Below are 19,037 nucleotides of genomic sequence, written 5' to 3'. Positions count from 1 at the left end.
ATTTGCAATTTATAAAGCAGTGTTTTCTCTCTTCTGCTAAGTTTCTGGTTTTAGTTAGGCTGCTGTTATAGTTTGGGGACATTACTAACATTTTTAGAGAATGAAAGGGTTAAAGATATGTAAAACAGATTTTCTCACAGTTTAGAGGGAACAAAACAACACATTTAGGAAACCAGGCAGCTAAAAGGTCAAAACGTTACACTTCCAGGTCAAACTTCTGGTTGCAATTAAGTAAATTCTTCCAAATATTTCTAAGGAAATCATATTTCTTTTAGGCTTTATTTCAAATCCTTTTTCTACCTTGCATACATTGTAACCAAAAGAGTATTAGAGTATTGCTCTATTTAGAAACATTTGGAGTATCTTCAGTTACTTTTTTTTTTAATTGAAGAATTCTTATGTCAATGTAAAAAACAATAAAAATCGAACCCTTCTTTTTTCCCCTCTTATTTACTATGCTGTGAACTAATTAAAAAGAAGATGCTACCAAAGTTAATTTTTAAAGACTCTTTCTTCTCCCCTTTTCACAGTTGTATACTTTTTATTTTTAATAGTTATACAAGAAACTCCCAAACCCAAGATGCTGATGAAGATCCTGATGTTGCAAACATGCCTGCTAAAACAGTCCTGCAAAAGTCAGCGACTGCTACCATTGCTCAATGAGACAACTTATGATTTTTTATGATCTCAAGAGAATCCATGGCCCACCAGCACAGAGAATTTCAGAAGTTATATAGGGTCTTTTTTGTTTGTTTGAGACAATCTAAGCACATGGTCACCACAGCTGCACACAGAAAAGAACCACAAATGGAATGTAAAGATACCCAATAAGTAGGTCCAGTATGCACACAAACAAACTATAAATACACTCTAACATATCCGAGCCAGAAAAGAATTCCTAAGGCATATTCATACTACATTAAAATTTAGCCAAACACAAAAACATGACCAGATTTAGATGCTTCTGCACACTTTACTTCAGGAGAATGCATTCATTATTGCCAAACTGCAATGATGAGATTTGTACTTGATCTGTGGAACATGCCAAGCAGCACAGACTCCTTGCAGTCCCACAGATTTATTAGTAAAAATCAGACAGCTAAGGAAAAACAGTTCTCTCATATTGACCATTTCTACTGCAATTTCTTAGATATTCTAACAAAAACAATTTGAGCATCCATTGAATGCAGACCACAGAATCTATGAAATGTTCCCAGCAGAAAACCAGTTTGCCGGGTTCATTATGGATGGAAGAAAAGTCAAATTCATTCCTCAGAAAAATCCATTTGGAAAAGCAAGCACTTTAAAATCTATTCCCACTGTTCCTCATGTTCAAACAGGTCTAAAGAAGATAACACTGATATCCTGTCCTCTGGATTCCTGCTTCCAGGAGAAGGTGGATGCTTTAAAAACTATACAGTGCACACAAAAAAGTGCTTTCAAGATGAACAGATGTGCAAAGAAGAATCTGTTAGTGATGTAAGAAATAGCCAGTGCTTAGGGAACTATTTGCAAAATCCCTCCACGCAGATTCCAAAACCAGTAGGTGCCAAGTTATCCTACAGAAAGCGGCAGTATAGTGTCCCTGTCAAAATGAGATTCATTTTGATATTCTCAAGTAAATACCAATCATGTAAAGATTAACTTTACTTTTAATTTCTGTTTGCTTAATTTGCAACATCTGTGAGCTTGTATTTTGAATTCCAGTTTTAACTGATATAGACAAACAAGCTCTTCTGGATTCACATCATCTGAAGATGTATTTTAAAATGTACCAGATGAAGTAACAAGCACCCACCTACTTCTATTACTTATCAGCAGAGTTTAAACCACTAGATTTGCAAAGATAGACATAATTAGATATAATTAATTATATGCTGCATGCTTTGGATGGGTAAACTGATTATTAGCTTCTAGCCAGTGTCGATACACTGAAAGAGGGGACATAATTCCACTCCGTAAATGCAGGATTAGTGACTACTTACTCTTTGAATAACTATACAAAGATAACAACAAAAAATACATCTTTAATTTGCATAAATATATGTGCCTTTGCATAAACTGAGGTACTAACAGCAAGATTACTATGCAGTTTTACTTGGATGCTACAGAAAGACCTTTTTAGCTCCCATAAACATAGTAGCTGTCATGTTTGTCTATGCAGCCACAGACTTTGCTCACATGCATATACCGCAGTAATTTTCATATTTTTTCTCTTCATAAAATAAATAACAAAACATACGGAAACAAAAGATAGAAACAGGATGGAAGCAAGAAAAAAAAATCAATCAATCAATGAATTAAACAGTTATTAATTAAAGACCAGAGCTAAAGGCTGTTTTCTAAATTGAAAGCATATACCAAACTCTCCTATTGTTTTAAGCAAATGATATATTTCTTTTCAATAGTATCTATATAAACATTTAATTACAGGCTATCTCTAAAATAAATACAACAGCATTTCATTTCCTACCCAATACTATAAATAACTCCACATGGCTGGATGCATCTAGGAAGAACTAAAACAAGGAGAAAGCATTCAAGATCTGGTGCTTCATCTGCTAATGCCCCAAGACAGAGATAGCAACTGCTAAATTCTGTGAGTAACAGTTTAATATCAGGAAAAAGACAAATGCAGAACCTTCAATTTAAAAAGCCTAGAATCTCCTCAGACAGTCTTTGAAATATACCAACCTCTTCTGGACATAATAATGTTTACGGTGCAGGCTTTTTCCTTATGATGATAAGAAAGGCCATACTGGATAAGAACAAAGGTTCATATAGTTCAATGCCTTGCAATTAAAGTCATTAGAAAAGGATAGAAGGGAAGATCAAACACAAGAGCAAACTGTTTGCAATTATTTCCTCCCAGTCCTCTCCTAGCCTTCTCAAGCCCAAGGAGATTTCCGTGAATCCCATATCCTTCCTGGATTCCTCTCTCATGCTCTTGCCCAAGACTGTGGACACGTCTCTCACCCTCATTACCATTTGGCAAAAAAAAAACCACTTCATTTGATGCCCACTTATTCTCAGATTGGGGAAAAAGGAGATCAGAAACGATTGTGTGGATTTGCTGTGTTACCCCTAGTTCTTATCCTCCTGGGGAGATGAGTCCTAGCACACTGAGCTGTTCCCAGTCTTTCACATGTCCCCGTACTGCATTTCCTTCAAGGTGAGGACCTTGAATAATCTTTATTGCCCTTCCTGGAGTTTTTCTTCATTATTTTGTATTGTAACATAAAGTAAGAGGAAAAATCACTCAAGAAAACACTTTAGGAGGGCATATGTATTGCCAAATATCCTTTTCCCTGAGAAAAGAGCAACTTCAGAGATACAATTTTATCTTCTAAAAGAAAAAACAGACCAATGAAAGAAAAAAATGCCATTACTCCCCCATAAGCTGGATGTGAGAAACAAAGCAAAAAAAACCAACCACAACCATAAAATATTAAGTACAAAATATTAAGTAAAACATTTTACATAAGATATTGCATAGATTGCTGCAAACTTCAGGGAGCTATGAAACTCAGAGGGATGAATGTAAGTTTAAGGTTCACAAAGAACAGCAGGACTGGATAACAAATCATAAATTACCCCCTTCTGAAGAAGTTGCATTGTAATTATCTGGAGAGAGAGAAATCAAAATGCACAACTGCAAATGTAAAAGTTCATTCAAAAGACTTTTGTCCTCCTTAGTCCCTTGTTGCAGCCTTTCTGCTATAGCTTGCTTACCCTTCACTTCCACCCCTCAAGTTTTTGTGGAGTTGCTCTTTAAGGCAGACAGATGAAACAACTCTTGTTAAAAACAAATTTAACACTGTTTAACTGCAGAGAAATAAGAGTTTAAAGCCAGACAAGTGGGAATATTTTAAATCGCTTTTGCTGCCATAGAATTCTAACAGGGAACTTATCCTCTGCAGACTTCACACATTTCAACTACTACAGAAATAGCAAATAGAGGATATTTTTTGTGTGTTTATAGGAGCAAAATAAATAAATAAATAAATAAGTTTCATGACAAACGTAACCAATAAAATGTATTTTCTTATGAAACAGAATCTCAGTTTTTAAAAATATATATATTTAATAAGATGTGGACTTTGTAAGGCTGAACTGTTCATCAAAGGACTTGCACTTCCTCCTCCTCATTTCAGTAAGCTTATCTGAAGTTAACTGCTGACAAACATATGCCCTGAGATCTCTACCTGTCATAAAGTTTAACCAATTTAGGAAAAGCGGTTGGGGGGGAAAGATGGACAGGCAGACAGAAACAGACAGAAAATACGATCACAATCAGCTCAACTTTTCTAAGAAAACAAGGTTCAAAATGTTTTTAAAAAATACTGTATTACAGGGAACATGGATAAAATCAGGCTGTGAAATATCTGTACCATGTGATTAATTATTTTCACAGTAGGAAACACAGTACAATACAAAGATCTGAAATCAGAGCAAAAATGTTCCACCATCAAGCCAAGACAAACAACATGGATGCTAGGGAAAGAATGAAAAAAATCTGAAAATGATTTGTAGGATAAACATATTGAACTTCCTCCACATTCACGAGAGGGAAGAAGGAGGAGGTCTGTTTACAAGATACCTTCTTCCTTTCTTCTTTCCTTCCATTTCTAAGGTGGCCACATTTTCTTTACACATCCTCCTTTTTCTTTCCTCTGTGCCCATGTAAACTTCGGCTTCTTCCCTAATTTTTCGCAGTCCACCCCTTTGTCAAGCTCCTGTACTTAGCATCTCTATATGATCCTCTTTATAGCCCCTAGCTTCTTAATTTTTATTATTCTTCATCAGAAACAGCCACTTTCTGAGAAGGTGAAAAGCCAGGCTTTGTTTTTAGCCTATTTGGGCCTACAGCTTTTCCATATTTGGATGAGTATTATGATACTAAGACTAAGGATGCTCAATACATTGCTAAAAACAACTATGTGCCACTGAGCAGCACAAGTGGTGTAAACTGAAAACATATGGCATAAACTTATAAATACATATATATGTATGTATATATATACAGAGAGAGTAAATGGCTCTAACTTTAAAGCTTTTATAATGTAAAGTGAAACATGTAAGTGCAGGTTTTTTTGAATGAGTTACATTTGCTAATACATGTTTATTGTTATTATTATAATTATTATTATTGGTTGGCTTAAAACACTGAACTTCAAGTAGTGCAAAAAAACCATATATTGTTAATGCCCTTTCTACATGATTTTGGCCATGCAGATCGGATACAGGCAGAATCGAATCTTGTAAAATCTACCACATCTTACATTTCTTTTAAAAAAATATAAAACAAAGCAAAATTAAACACTTTTGGACATTAATTAAACACAGGAAATGGAGAGTTTATACCAAAGCCTATGTCCAAAGACTAAATTAAAGCTTACTTTGGCATATTGTTCTTACTGGCCATTTGGGAGGGGTGGGGAAATTGTTCAGACAGAAGGAAGAATAGGAAGAACTTGCTTGTCTTGGCTACTTTCTCCCATTTTTCCATTCTTTCTTTCTTTCTTCTCCTATGTGTAACACCCACAGATTTCCTAATGAGATGGTATGCGACCCACCACACACTGCTGTGTGGGTGTAACTTGAAAAAGAAACATGAATTTACAAGTCACACAAATGGATATTTACATACTGTGCCACAAAACTGAAAGGTGGCAGTAACTAATACTAACACTAAACATAATAGTATGTCAACATTTAAAAGAAACTGTGACAGCTGAAGAAATTCCCTTCAAAATAGCAATGGAGGCCAGTCTGCTCTGTAGATCTAGAAAGCAGAACCAGATCTGCTAACCAAAGTAAAGTAGCTTGGCTTCTATTTCTGATGAAAATTCCAATACAGCCACTTTGATATTAAAGGCAATCTAAAAGCTTACTAACCAGAACTAACAGTTCGGATTCTAATAACTTTTCAATACAAACTAACAGAAATTAACCCCAAAAGATGCAAGTCCAAACAAGTGCTGAGCTGCGACAGTAAACAACAAATTAATAAACATCTTATTATTCTTCATAGACACACTCTCACTTGCAATAGTGATGATTTTATAGCAGCAAAACTCCAGGCACAGACTTGCATAGCTTTGAGAAAAAGAAACCACATCCAGTTTGAAGAACTCAAAAACTTCTAATAACCTCCAAATGCAACAGTAACTCCAAGCTTAAATACTTTACCAGCAGCAGCTACAGAATGCCAATGTAGTTAGCCACAGATCAAGCTTGCACATTTCCCTGTGTACTTCAAAATACTGTCATGCAAACACTGGTCAGCTATCTTGTGCTTCATCTGTTTGAGAATATTACATATCTTTGTACTTCACCAGCACTCCACCAGAACGGTGACCAAAGAGAGGAAGGTAAAACACATGATAAAGAGTATTAGCCTTGTGGCTCACCTAGAAGGGTCAGTGTCTCAGAGGTAGGTCCCAGCTGCTCTGGTGAACACCCACCTACTATATCTGCTATTTCCTTTTCAGGTAAGAATAGACTTGAATGTAACTTGAATAAACTTGATTCTTGAACAAAGCACTCCTTTCTTTCAAATTACAGCCCTGAGCAAAGTGGGCTGAGGGAAGAAGAGAGACTTGGAAATTAAGTTCAACATGAATGCTCCTTATCACATACTTTTTTCTTCCTTTATTTTTTAGCGTTAATTATTGATGTCAAGATTAAATGCAGAAAACTTATGAAACAGAAATTCTGTCTCATCCAAACTAAATACTCTTTAATCTAAAACTATTAAAGATATTACTGATGACCCTAGGTCCTTCATTTTCACAAAATAAGGGGAAGAGTCAAGCAGATCAGTTCACAGCTCTTGAACAGCATACCAGTATTCTGACTGAAAAGTCTGTGATACGAAAGAACATACAGGACCTTAAAATCTCAAGAACTCCCTCGAACTATTTCATCTGTCTGCATAAGCAGCTTGTCTGCTAGTTTTACCTTACAGAATCATTGGTTTTGAAAACATAATTTGATTAAGGCAAGAAATTTAAGGAAATAACCAGTGAAAAATATCATCCGGTAAAAGAAAATACAGAAAAATAACAACAAATCTCAGAATTTCCCATCTCACTCTTTGCGGTGGTCCTCTGCTTTCAGCATAAGAAAATTCCATTTGTTCACTCAGAACTAGAAAAGCATTGTAACAAGTTTATAACACACTCAGGCTGGTAGTAAACTAAAATCATTCATTTCCTAGGAACGATTTTAAAATAGCTGGATTTTCAAACGTAAGACAAATAAGCCTATTAGCTTCACAAAACCCACCTAACTAGAACAGCTAATGAAATGACACTAAAGGAAAACTGGCAAGGCATTAGGTCCTAACATTTGAAGAAAAGCATACTAGAATTGAATCTGCTCATTTCACTATCGTCACACGCACAAAAATCCAACACAATTGCTCCAGTTGGGTAAATGCTCTAACAACTATTCTTTTCTGGCCACTGACTTAATTACCAAATCTGTAGTAACACAGGTGAAACAACAAATGCCACTTATCATGTCATACCAGCCTTTTAAGAATGAATAGATGGCAAGAGGAAGGAAAAAAATATTTCTAGAATAAAAAATGTACAAGTAGAAACCTGACTTCAGAAAAAAGACGGTTTGCCATCATTTTTAGAGGACCACAGAGTCTTTTGTTCTGCTTAATTATCGTCTCTCATGTTCATTTAATGTACAGAAAAGTAAACCCCCAAACCCCAGATATTTTGGCTATACTAGATTCCGTGATGGGAAGTTTCTCATGACAAAGCAGAAACAGCAGTTTCCACCGTACATTACCTTGTTTTATTCTATTTGAGATTAAATAACTGATTTTACCTGTAATGAACAGAGGACTTGATGATGCATGTTCCATTGACTTCCACTGACCACGCTGTTTACGTGCTTCCAAGTAGTGTTTGATTCGTGAAACAACCACCTCTTCTAGGCACATGCAGACCTTCTGAAATGCAAACATTTCCCTCTTCAGAGCTAAGCACTGCACGCACAATGGAAGGTACAAAATCTCTCCAATGTAACAAGAAAAAATACTATCTGCAATCAGGTACTGTGTTGTTACATAGAGGTGAGAAGCACAATGCTTCAGAAAGGCATTGGAGCAAGGAAAAGAAATTCTAACAGCTTTTCTAAACTTTTTTTTTTTACACATTTTAATACTTCTTTCTACAATTTTGAAGAAGAGAGAAAAAACATTATGAGTCAGATAAGACACAATGCATGGTGCAATTTATTTTTAGAAAACTGATGAAGTTCTTAGTAGTAGAAATGGATTATAACATCAAATATCTTTGCTTTTAAAGAAAATTAAATTATTTTGAATGCACGTGGTAAGAATCACAACGCAAGAAACTTAAAGTATTAGTAAAAATACCAGGAATCATCAGCATGCACTGCAAGAATCAGCATAAACCACAACAGATATTTTGGTTCAATTCAGTGTGATTTGGGAAGGAAGGACTCAGAGCTAACTTGGTCACAGTATCCTCATTCCTCCAATTCATTTTGATTTTACCCCTCTTAAGTTTATCCATTCATATTTTTCATACTTCCTTCAAAGCACAACACAACAACAAAATACAGACAACTCTGAAAGAAGAACAAGCCTTTCATCCAGAATAACCTTGATATAAAAGCAAAATATTTCTGTCAAATACTAGAGTAAGTTTTCAGATCAAGGAGAACACACATTTGTGCCTTTTCCTTCAGAATTCTTATTTTCCATTCTGCCTAACTTCATGCTCATAGAAATGATACTTTGCAGCATACAAAGATATCATTTTACCTTTTTTTATAGTGTTTGGACATCATACAAAATTATATTAATACCACCAAACACGAAATATCTTGGCTTGAAATTTACTTTGGATTTATCTATCAAGTATACAGAGGAACATTTTTAACATATTGCTCTAAGTGAGAGCAACACACATATATGGGTCAACCACAAATAGTATTTTCACCTTACAGCTAGAAATAAATACACTTTCCTTTCTACTTGAAGAATATAGTTGTAAAGTACAGAATCTGCCTATTCCTCTGTTTAACTCATTAAAGTGATCTCATTACACATTCCTTCATCAGGACTATGCATTCAGGTTAGAATGAAGTCTAGAAAGCAGAGGAAGGAGTTTGTATTTGGGATCTTCCGCAGCAAAAAAGATCAGCACACATTTCTTTAATTTACATGGAAAATATTTAATTCTGTTGTTATGCCGAGGGAAGTTTTATTGTAGTGGTTCTCCACAAAGAACTGTACAGGTCTATATTTAAGAAAGTGTAAATGAGCAGTTTTCAAGATAATCCTCTCTTACTTCTAGTTCTCCACTGAACTGTACTCAGAACTCAGACCTTTCTGTGTGCAAAATGGAGAGATTACAGCAAGGACATGAGCAGAAATCAAGGTAAAAAAGGAAATAGTTCTTTTTTCAAGTACAAGGCTAAAACTTTGAGTTTATTATTCTAGGGGAAAAGCAAAAGGACACAAAGGGCAGAAAAACTAGAAAGGGCAGGACAGAAAGAGTAAAGTTCCTGAAAAGCATCAAATTAGTGATTTGCGTATGTCAGTCCAAAATGACCCTTATGCACCACACAGCAGCATGCAGAGACTGCACTCAGTTAAGCGCCCAGACAGACAACGTGCATGGCCTTTTCTAATACCATCTCCACACTAATGGGCTTGTATGCAGTTCCCAGCCTGCCTCACACAACCTGCACTCTTCTCTCCACCCTGAATCACACCACCAGCAGAGCACACCCACTCCTTCTCTGCAGCAGTACTCTGCCCTGCCCACAGTAATCCCTCTGAAGGGCTCCACATCCCACAGACAGCAGCCATGGACTCCTTCCAGGGGAAGGGATCATCAGCAGAAACCATGTTTGTGTTATAGGTTGCCTGAAAGGCATCTTCTTTTTCCCCAAAGTCCCTCAGACAGAGAAACAAACAAACAAGGTTGCACTATTGTTAAGGTGATGAATTCTGGAGATGTGAAAAACTTGTTGTGGTGCAAATTAAAAAAAAAAAGAAATAATAAAAAAATAAAAACACATAGGCATAATTTGACCTTTTCTCCCCAGTACAACAAAGGCTCTGTGTAAGGCTTTCAGGAAGCAAATTGTAAAGCTATTGAAATCACACTTCTTGGTTGTTGAAAATATGCAACCTTTGTACTTCTCTCAAAATACACAGCCACAGCAACGCAATGAATGCTGCCCTGTCATGCCTCTTTATGAAATCACTCATGATCTAATTTCCTGAAATTCACATCTTTTGTTTTGGCAATGATACAAAATACATTTTGAAAGCGTTTAAAAGTTAGAACCAAGATAGTGCCAATTATAAATAGAAGTGGCAAGGAGTGTTCATTTATTTGAAGAAAAAAGAAATCTAAAAGACTTCCTGTATTTTCTCCTTTGTCTGATTCTTAAAGCACAAATCAGGTGAACCTGATAAATATTCTGCCTTTGCTCCCTCAGAGCACTAATCTGTTGGGGTTTTTGGTGTTTTGGGTTTTTTTCTTATTCTTTAAACACATTGCTGTGACCATACGGGGATGCTCTGCAGTGACAAGTTAATTATGCCATTATTAGGAAAGCTATCTGCTGAAAATTACCGTAACAGAGACTTGCGGGAAAGTCCACAGGCATCTCAAACATGCCTTGCATTCATTTTCAGCAGGGAACTTCTCAAGTTCCCACACGGACTGAAATAGGGGAAAACTCCAGCCAGTAACTCATCACAAGATTCTTACAGAAATCACAGAAGCTGATGAAAGTTACATTCGTTAATTTTACTGGTTGTTGACGCTCTGAATTTCCAAGATTTCATCTGCTGTCAGGATATTCAAGTGATACATTTAAAAATCACGTTTAATAATCTCCTGTAATGAGATACAGTAGTTCTGTTCTCCATTACCTTGCATATCATGCATACACATTATATTTTCTTGCACTCATTCTCTAAATAAAATACCATTCATACTTCTCTAAATGTGATCAAACAATTAACGGGCTTTTCATCAACAAGCTCTACAAAAGTGACACCTGTCACAATCCACTATTCATAACTCAGGACAGTTTACAAAAGACAAAGATACCGTCAGAGAGACGCTTTTAAAACCAAAGTTAGAAGAATCAAAACCACATGCATACACATGCAGAGCTTAGGAATTAAAAGGGAAATAGAAAGCAGCCATTAGTGACCCAAAAAGCATGTGTAGAGTTTACTTAGGGGCCCCACAGCAACCATTCAGTTAGGCACAACCAGCAATGCTCTCATCGTAACACTGAAATACGCAGAATAGTTCAAGGCTATCCAACATTTCCCCGTGACCACATGCTTTTGAAGTAGAATTGTTATTTGTTGTACCTCCTTCTCCTGATCTGAAAACCAGCTGGTGTCTTTATTGGAGCCTTCAGGCAAAATATGAACATCCACCAAAACAGCAAAGTTCCCACACTGAAAAAAAAGAAGGACATATTAAAAAAATAAAATAAAAAAGGTTCAGCTGTAGCTGTCAAGCAGACAAGGAAGGAAAGAATCAAGTATACATATGCATCTCAGTCAGAGATGAAACAAGCCAAGTAAAGAAGTTTGTGGTAGACTACGAAGTATGAAATTGCAAATCAATATTTATCAGTGAACTTAATGAGAAATCAGAGTGCCAGACCTACCTCAGGTAGCTAACTGAAAGCCTTAAACTATAACAGCAATCACCAAGCACACTGAACTTTCTTCCATCTATACACCTCTTGAAAATGGGAATTCAGGCAAATTACCCTGTGAAAAACAGGCTATTCCTTCACCAAACTCTCAGAAGAAAAAAACAAAAGGAACGGTAAAGTTCAAAGAATTTGTGGTAATTACCTCATGCTCGTTCACATCTGTTATTTAGCCAATACTTCTAATAGTTCAGTGATTATAAGACCATTACTCTTACAAGACACTTCTAGGATGATGCAGGCTCCATCCCAAAGAGGCACATACACATCTCCTTAGTTCCACTGTGAGCTGTATCACCTCTATAGAGACAATAATGCCTCATTTCATATGTAGAAATATGGTGTGTCATAACCCGAAATTTTCCCTTTCTTCCACTGAGACACAGCACCAAATTTCATTCATGCTTCCTTTAATGGAATAACTTGCAAGGTAAAGCCTTCCCTTCTCTTTTTTGGCTTCTTGCATCATATCTATGGCGCAATAAACTCATTCTATGAGACTAGACATGTGCGGTCATGGCAACTGCACATCTGGAATGCCTGATGGAATAGAAAGGACATCCTGCTACCAGACAAACCTCAAAGGTGTATATACAACCCAGACAGAGATCCATTTCCTTCCAAGGGGATGCTACAATGTACACTTCCTGTTCTAACCTTCTCACTGTATTTGCCCTTCATTGCCAAACATCTGCATACCCCACACTGGAACTCTCTGTGCTAATGCAAATATTTCTAAGAATACTATGGTATATATTTTTAGTCTGCAGTTGTTCATCACATAACACTCCAAAAGTCTAAATTTTAGGCTTGTGGTATAGCAAAAGAAGTGTCTTTGAGCATGGCTAGTACAATGAGCAACAGGATTTACGCAGATCTTACTAATCATGACAGCACATTTGGTAAATTAGGTATTTCTGGGATTGCCTAATTACCCAAGAACAGAACTATTTAAATAATGTTTTAACTATATTTAAAAAATAATGCATGACCAATATTGTATTGAAAGCAGAATGCAAGACTTCAGCAAATGAGGCAGGCAGCATGAAATTAGTTCTACGTTACTTACAGGTATCATTCACTGAAAGAACAGAACTCTTTGATCTATTTATCAAAAGGATTCTCTTCACTCCAGAGAACCAAGAACTACCAGATGGCTGCAATAGCAAACCTCTTCAAGCTTTACAATGACGGCAAAAACTCTCTCAGAAATCTCTGGTGAATCATTAGTCAGCTCTAGCAAACTTCTGAGTTGACTACTGACCATCAAAGCTGTAGCAGACACAGCATATTATAGGAACAGAGAGGCAGTAAGTTATTCACAGTATGTCACTTACAACAACAAACAAGAGCTTGATATATTAGGAATATTCCAATTATCTAATGCTGGGTGCTCACTTGCACTATTTGGTACTTGCTGCAGAGCCTTTATTTATGTAAATAGATACAGATACACATAGATATAGAGACATGTGCACACATGCAAAGCATAGACTTGTTTTTAATGAGAGATAGCATTTATAATTATTTTCTTTTGAATAACAATATTTGTCTCATTTATCAATCTTAAAACAACTTGAAAACAGAAAACAACCATATTTGAAATAACATTCTGAAACAGCTCCAAGTTATTTTAAAGCACCACTAATAGACTAAACATATGTAGTACTTCAAAGAAAAACAAATTCATATGAATAGCGTGTAAATCCTTGTAATAGATGAGCTTTCCCAATGGAAGATTCCTAGCCCTCAGCATTTTGGAGCTTTCTTGTGGACATCTTAACAAGAACTATTTCAACTCCAAAATTCCAGCAGTCCCACCACTCAACTACACACACTTCAGAACATGACACAAGGAAGCAGAACTGCCCAGGACAAATAGGACTAAAAGAATATAAGCACAGATCTTTCAGGGTATTGTAAATTCATATTTTTCCCAAGCCCTGAATGTGACATAAACAGCAACTCCTGAGCATGATTCCTTTGCACTGTGACATTATACAAAGTATTTGTATATTATACAAAGGATACAAAGTATTTAATTCCTACACCTATATTTATACTTTGTATTCCTTCACATGGTACAGATTGACACACAGTATTTACACTAAGCAGCTAAAAACAACTTTGACTGCCCTGTACAGACTGAACTCCAATATGAATAATTGTAGGGAATGGAGGTTAGAGGAAGAAAGATATGTTTATGTTAATAGATAGAAACCTTCTTAAGAGCACCCTGTTATTTTTCTTTATGCTCTGAAGACACGTAATACAATTAAAACACTAGTTTATATTTTGGAGAAAATGCAGTGCTTTCAATCATTAGGGCTGCAAGAAGCAACTTGTCACTGAGAGGCAAACTTAAACAACTCTTTGTTTGTTATTTTCAGCTTGTGTCAAGATTTGTACTGAAAATAAATGTGAGATGCAATTGTCAAAACTGAGACCTGACACCTCGATTTGACGGGAACCGCTTATGTCAATAATCACTACAGCATTTTACTGAACAATTAAATACAAAAACAGATGTGCCAATTTGGTATTTTCCATAAATCTAAAACTTGAAAACCTCAGTGTTATACTGTAGTCACCATAACCCTCTAATAACAGTCTAATAACATTCAAGCGTTGCTAAGCAGAGGGTTATAAATTATCTCTGAATGTTGTCAGTATATTATAATACAGTAATGCCACCCAATTCAGAACATATTTTCTGGAATCAAACTGTTTATAAAAAAAAACACCAAATACTTCATAGATGCTGCAAACTGAAAAGATAACCTAGCATGTAAACTGAATGAATACTAGAGCAAAGTGGTAACTCCATCAAGGAAAATAACCTCATAACCTGCTAAAACCTTGGCCAAGGATAATCCAATATTAGATGGATCACTAGTAGATAAAACATCTTCTGAATAAGGCAGCTCCTATATGGTACTCTCATTTGTTGAAATAGCATTGCTTCAAGCAGCCTTAAAACAGGCCTTACAAACAAAAATATTTGAGAGGCTGGGGATAAATACAGTCATTTTGTATTCAGTTACATCATTCCAAATGTGCTGCATCACTGACCAAGGCAGAAACGGAGAGCTGGCTTCCCAAGAGGCATATTAGCATTTCCCTGTTCTGTGATTATTGTGCAGATGGGAGCAGTAGAGTCAGGATTAATGGATGCACAGTTAAAAACAACGTGTATGATACTTTGGCTATTTTGTAGTCCCAAAAGTTTAGGGAGTTTGCTATGGTGTTTTTATTGCACACCAATCAGTAATAGCTTTCCTGATAAGCTTTGCTTTGTTTATAATTAAATTTTAATTACAGGACTTTGAAGCATATATCTGAGTTCCATTGGGAGAGAAGAATGACCTATACTGCAAAACTTCCAGTTTTCTAGGCTAAGCAAATAAGAACTCTAATGTATCTAATCCTTTTAAATTCCCTTTTGCCTTTCTAGAAAGTTGTGGTATTGAGTTACAGTGATAACTCTATCTCATATTCAGATCACGTGTATCATTTGTTTTTTGGGGCTTGTTTCTTTGCCAGTTTATTTTTAAGACTAGCTCCTGATGGGCGCCCAAATCTATCACAACGCTGGAAAGGGCTACTAAAGGCATAATTGCTGCAAGGCGCCACCAGCCTCCAGGTGGCAAAAGCACAGCTAAAAGAAATGGTGAAAATAAATCATAGGTTTGAGGGAAATATCTCCTAAGAACCAGAAAAATACTTCTAATACATTTCATTCTTTCTACAGTTTTTCCAAAATCAGCAGACGTTCCAAGTTCAATTATATCAGTTCAAAAGTTCCCAACAGTAAATATAAAAATATTTTGCATTGGTCTATATCCATCATGCCAAATACATTATGACAACACATGAATGCTACCCCTCAGTTCTTCCAGGCTTTTTAGAAGCAAGTTTATTTTCCTACTTCATCTTTCTGACTCCAAAGAAAATGGCTTTTCCTTTATTAGTTTCAATATTTTCATTCTTTTGCTCTTCTAGAGCAACAGGGGAAAAAAAAATTAAGTAAGGATACAGCACAGAAGTGTTTTTGTATGCTATTACACACAAAAAAAAAATACATATTCATTTATAAATACATCTTAGTGTTACATGATTCAAGGTAATACAGAGTTTCCCAAACAGTAGGACAAACTTTTCTGGTAGTCAAATGCCTTCATGTGCATTAACTCAGCCTGCATGGCTCAGGACAGCTGCAGGTGCCACCACTGCTGCAGGTGGCTGTATGGGAGCAAAGGAGATTTGGTGTCATCTGACAAGATAATTATTTTAACCTTTTTAGAACTAAAACTACATTTTGATGTGCATATATTTTTCAAGAATCTCTGAAATTTGAGGTTTGGGTTGTTTCCCTCTTAGGAGAAACAAAACAGGAGCAAGGGGGTTACTTACTTTTTTTTATTGTTTAAATAATAGGGTCATTGGATTGTTTTTTTTGCTGTACAACCAACTTTCACAGAAACAGCCCTCCCTAATTACTGCTCAAAGCAATGTGGTCTTCCAACTTTGAATTCCAGGGGGTTTAGGAAACAACAGATTACCATGGCCTGGCTTTACCGTCATGAGATTAATTACAGGGTCACCTGACAAGAGGAACTGATAAGTATAAAAGGATCACCCATCAGCTGATTCAGAAAGAGAGTACAGAACACACCAGGCAGAAGGCTTTCAAGAAGCAGGAATTAGAGGAGTTCACAATTCAAGTTTGTTCTCCAGAATGCTGAAGATTTAAGAATTAAAATGAAGGAAAAAGAAAAAAAAATCATCTTCTTTCGACCTTTTCTCATCTCTAAATTATGACCGGCTGGTTCTGAAAACTTGCAAAGTTTGTAGGTTTTTGTTTGCTCTGAAATACCGTATGTCTCTGAAGAGATGAGTTGTAACACAAAACATCCTCAAAACTGAGCCGTTCACTGTTTTATTGGTGGATCCACAGCTGCTTGTACAGCTTGCAAAATGGAACTACAGATCTTGAACCATTAAAAAGATTGAATATCTGCACAACTGGAAGAGTAACTAGAAATTTGTGCCCAGGGACTTGAGCTCTGCTAGGCTGTGGAAAATGTTACAGTATTTAGGCCATATACTGCAGTCTAATGAGCATCCATCAAGCAACCAGACTGCCCTCTGAAAATCTTAAACAGAACTCTATTTACCAGAGTTTTCAGAAGTTTTGAGAAATGGCTGCTGGTGTTAACAATGGATTAGAGGGAAGAGCTAACACCTAGATCTTATCTATACTCCGCTTCCAAAATCTACAGGATCACTGCAACAGTAGAAAGGGAGTGTGAGATCAACACTAAGGGCCTAGTGCATGAGTGTTTTAATGGAAAGAAGAAATAACTTAACTCAGCCAAAGAGCTACAGGAGTACTGAACCCACATTCAGGGATTCATATACCCACTGATGGGTTGACAACTAAACACGATGATCTTAGACATCTTTTCCAACCTTTATTCTATGATTCCATCCCACCAGAGAGGTGCAAACAGTGAACAGGCCTTTAGGACAAACTTTTGGGAAGAGCAGACTGAGCACACAAGAACACTGAGTCAAAGCAGGATGTTAAACTCTCAGAAGATGTGGATAGACAGACTATTTGTAAGAAATGATGGGGAAAAAAGTGAAAACAAGTGTCAGTGGTTTACAGGCTGCTTTGACCTGGTTCTGTGACTAATGAGTGGGGCACAGACCCAAAGCCCAGGAAAGGGGGAAATGATAGAGAGATGGAACTAAAAACAAAATAGTGGCAGTGATCTGAGGAGGAAAGTTAATTTACTAAATAAGATATTGAAATGCAAGGTAACAGTATTTAATACCATATAAATGGGATTGAAGCTAATAAATCAAATAAAATGAGAAGATGTGTCCAAAAACCAAAAGCCATACTCTAATTCTGAAGGTGAGACTGCTAGGGAGCACATGCTACAGAGAGGAGCAGAAAGGAAAGAAAAGGGACATCTCATGACTTGTCAACAGTTGTATCTGTCTCTGAATGGAAACAAAAAGTCCTCTGGGGTATGCAATTCTTCTTCTCTTCTGAGAAGCAGAAACCTGAAAAATCAGCATTCACAGAACTGAAGCATTAAGTCTTTAACTCCCAGAGCCCTACATGATATTATGATGTGAAATACTGATATCAAAAATCATAAAACCATGACAACAAGAAAGACACGTTTATGATTCAACCCTCAGGAAAATGTAAAGAAATCTAAATAGTTTCAAATCTGATGAAGCTGTGTATTATAACAGAGATTCTCAAATTAAGCATTAACACACTCTTGTTAACGTGCGTAATTATGAGAAATCCACCCAAATGAGTAGATTAAATCAACCAAGACAACTCCTTCAAGAACACCCTAAATATCTGCCACTCTAAAGCATGTACATGTCTTTTAGTAACTCAAGAATACTTCAGTGCAAACAGAGCCCTTCAGTTCATCACCTACAGCTAGGCTAAGTAGTCATTACTTAATCTAAACAACTGAACTGGTCTTGGAGAACTGCTCTATCAGGTACAACATTGAAAAGGATGCCTAAATTGCATGAGGGAATTAAGCTTAATTTACGCTGTCAATCTATGCTGATCTGGCCCCAGTTCTGTAGGAGGTTTTGTAGGCTACATATTGAATGGAGTCATGTAGCTGCAGCTCAAACAATTGCAAAATGCAACTTTTTCCTGCAGGTAAACTCTCCAAGTAACAGTGCAAACTCAACATTGTTTTGATAGGACATAGACCATTCCCCTGCCTGTGTCAGAACTGATCTGAAAAGCAGAACTAGAAGCACAGTATTTGTTCAAGGTAATGGAAAGGTATTTGAGATTCCAACATGCTGCTTTCATACCTATGTTGTAAAATATTATAAATACTATGGTGTGTTTAAAATTTTAAAGAGCAGGCCACAAAGAAATACTAACATTCATTCGTTCACTTTTTAATGAAGATCAGATACCAGAGTAGTAGGTATCATCATATTAAGCACTGAGATCTGATAACAGCAACCAATTCCCTCTGATTTCACAGCACTGTAGATGAGAGAAGTACCTAGTTCACTATCAACTTCTACCATATTACACCATTGCAACTACATTCAATTTCAAATTTACTTTTTCTAACCATCACAGGTCTAGTGTTTAAAAAAAAATGGAATGATAAGAGTTTCATAATATATTAAAAGGCTTTCTCATTAAAATCCTACTAAGAAACAACAGAGTTGTCTAAAGATAAAGACTTCAATAAACAAGACATAATGAGCAGCAGAGAGCA

General features: G+C 36.3%; 1 protein-coding gene across 1 annotated transcript in view; it reads right to left on the bottom strand.

Annotated features, from left to right (window-relative positions):
- The window catches only part of SLX4IP (SLX4 interacting protein), a 73,305-nt gene that overhangs the window by 26,776 nt on the left and 27,492 nt on the right, over positions 1-19,037 (bottom strand). The window contains exons 4-5 of the mRNA XM_072331443.1: positions 11,396-11,485; positions 7,849-7,972 (exon numbers count right to left, since the gene is read on the bottom strand). Coding sequence (XP_072187544.1) covers positions 7,849-7,972; positions 11,396-11,485 — 214 coding nt within the window. The remainder of the gene's footprint in view (positions 1-7,848; positions 7,973-11,395; positions 11,486-19,037) is intronic.

This window comes from Excalfactoria chinensis, chromosome 3, assembly GCF_039878825.1.
Source record: "Excalfactoria chinensis isolate bCotChi1 chromosome 3, bCotChi1.hap2, whole genome shotgun sequence".
Lineage (NCBI taxonomy): Eukaryota > Metazoa > Chordata > Aves > Galliformes > Phasianidae > Excalfactoria > Excalfactoria chinensis.
Note: the sequence above shows the minus strand (reverse complement) of the source record. Positions and strands in the feature narration are given on the sequence as shown.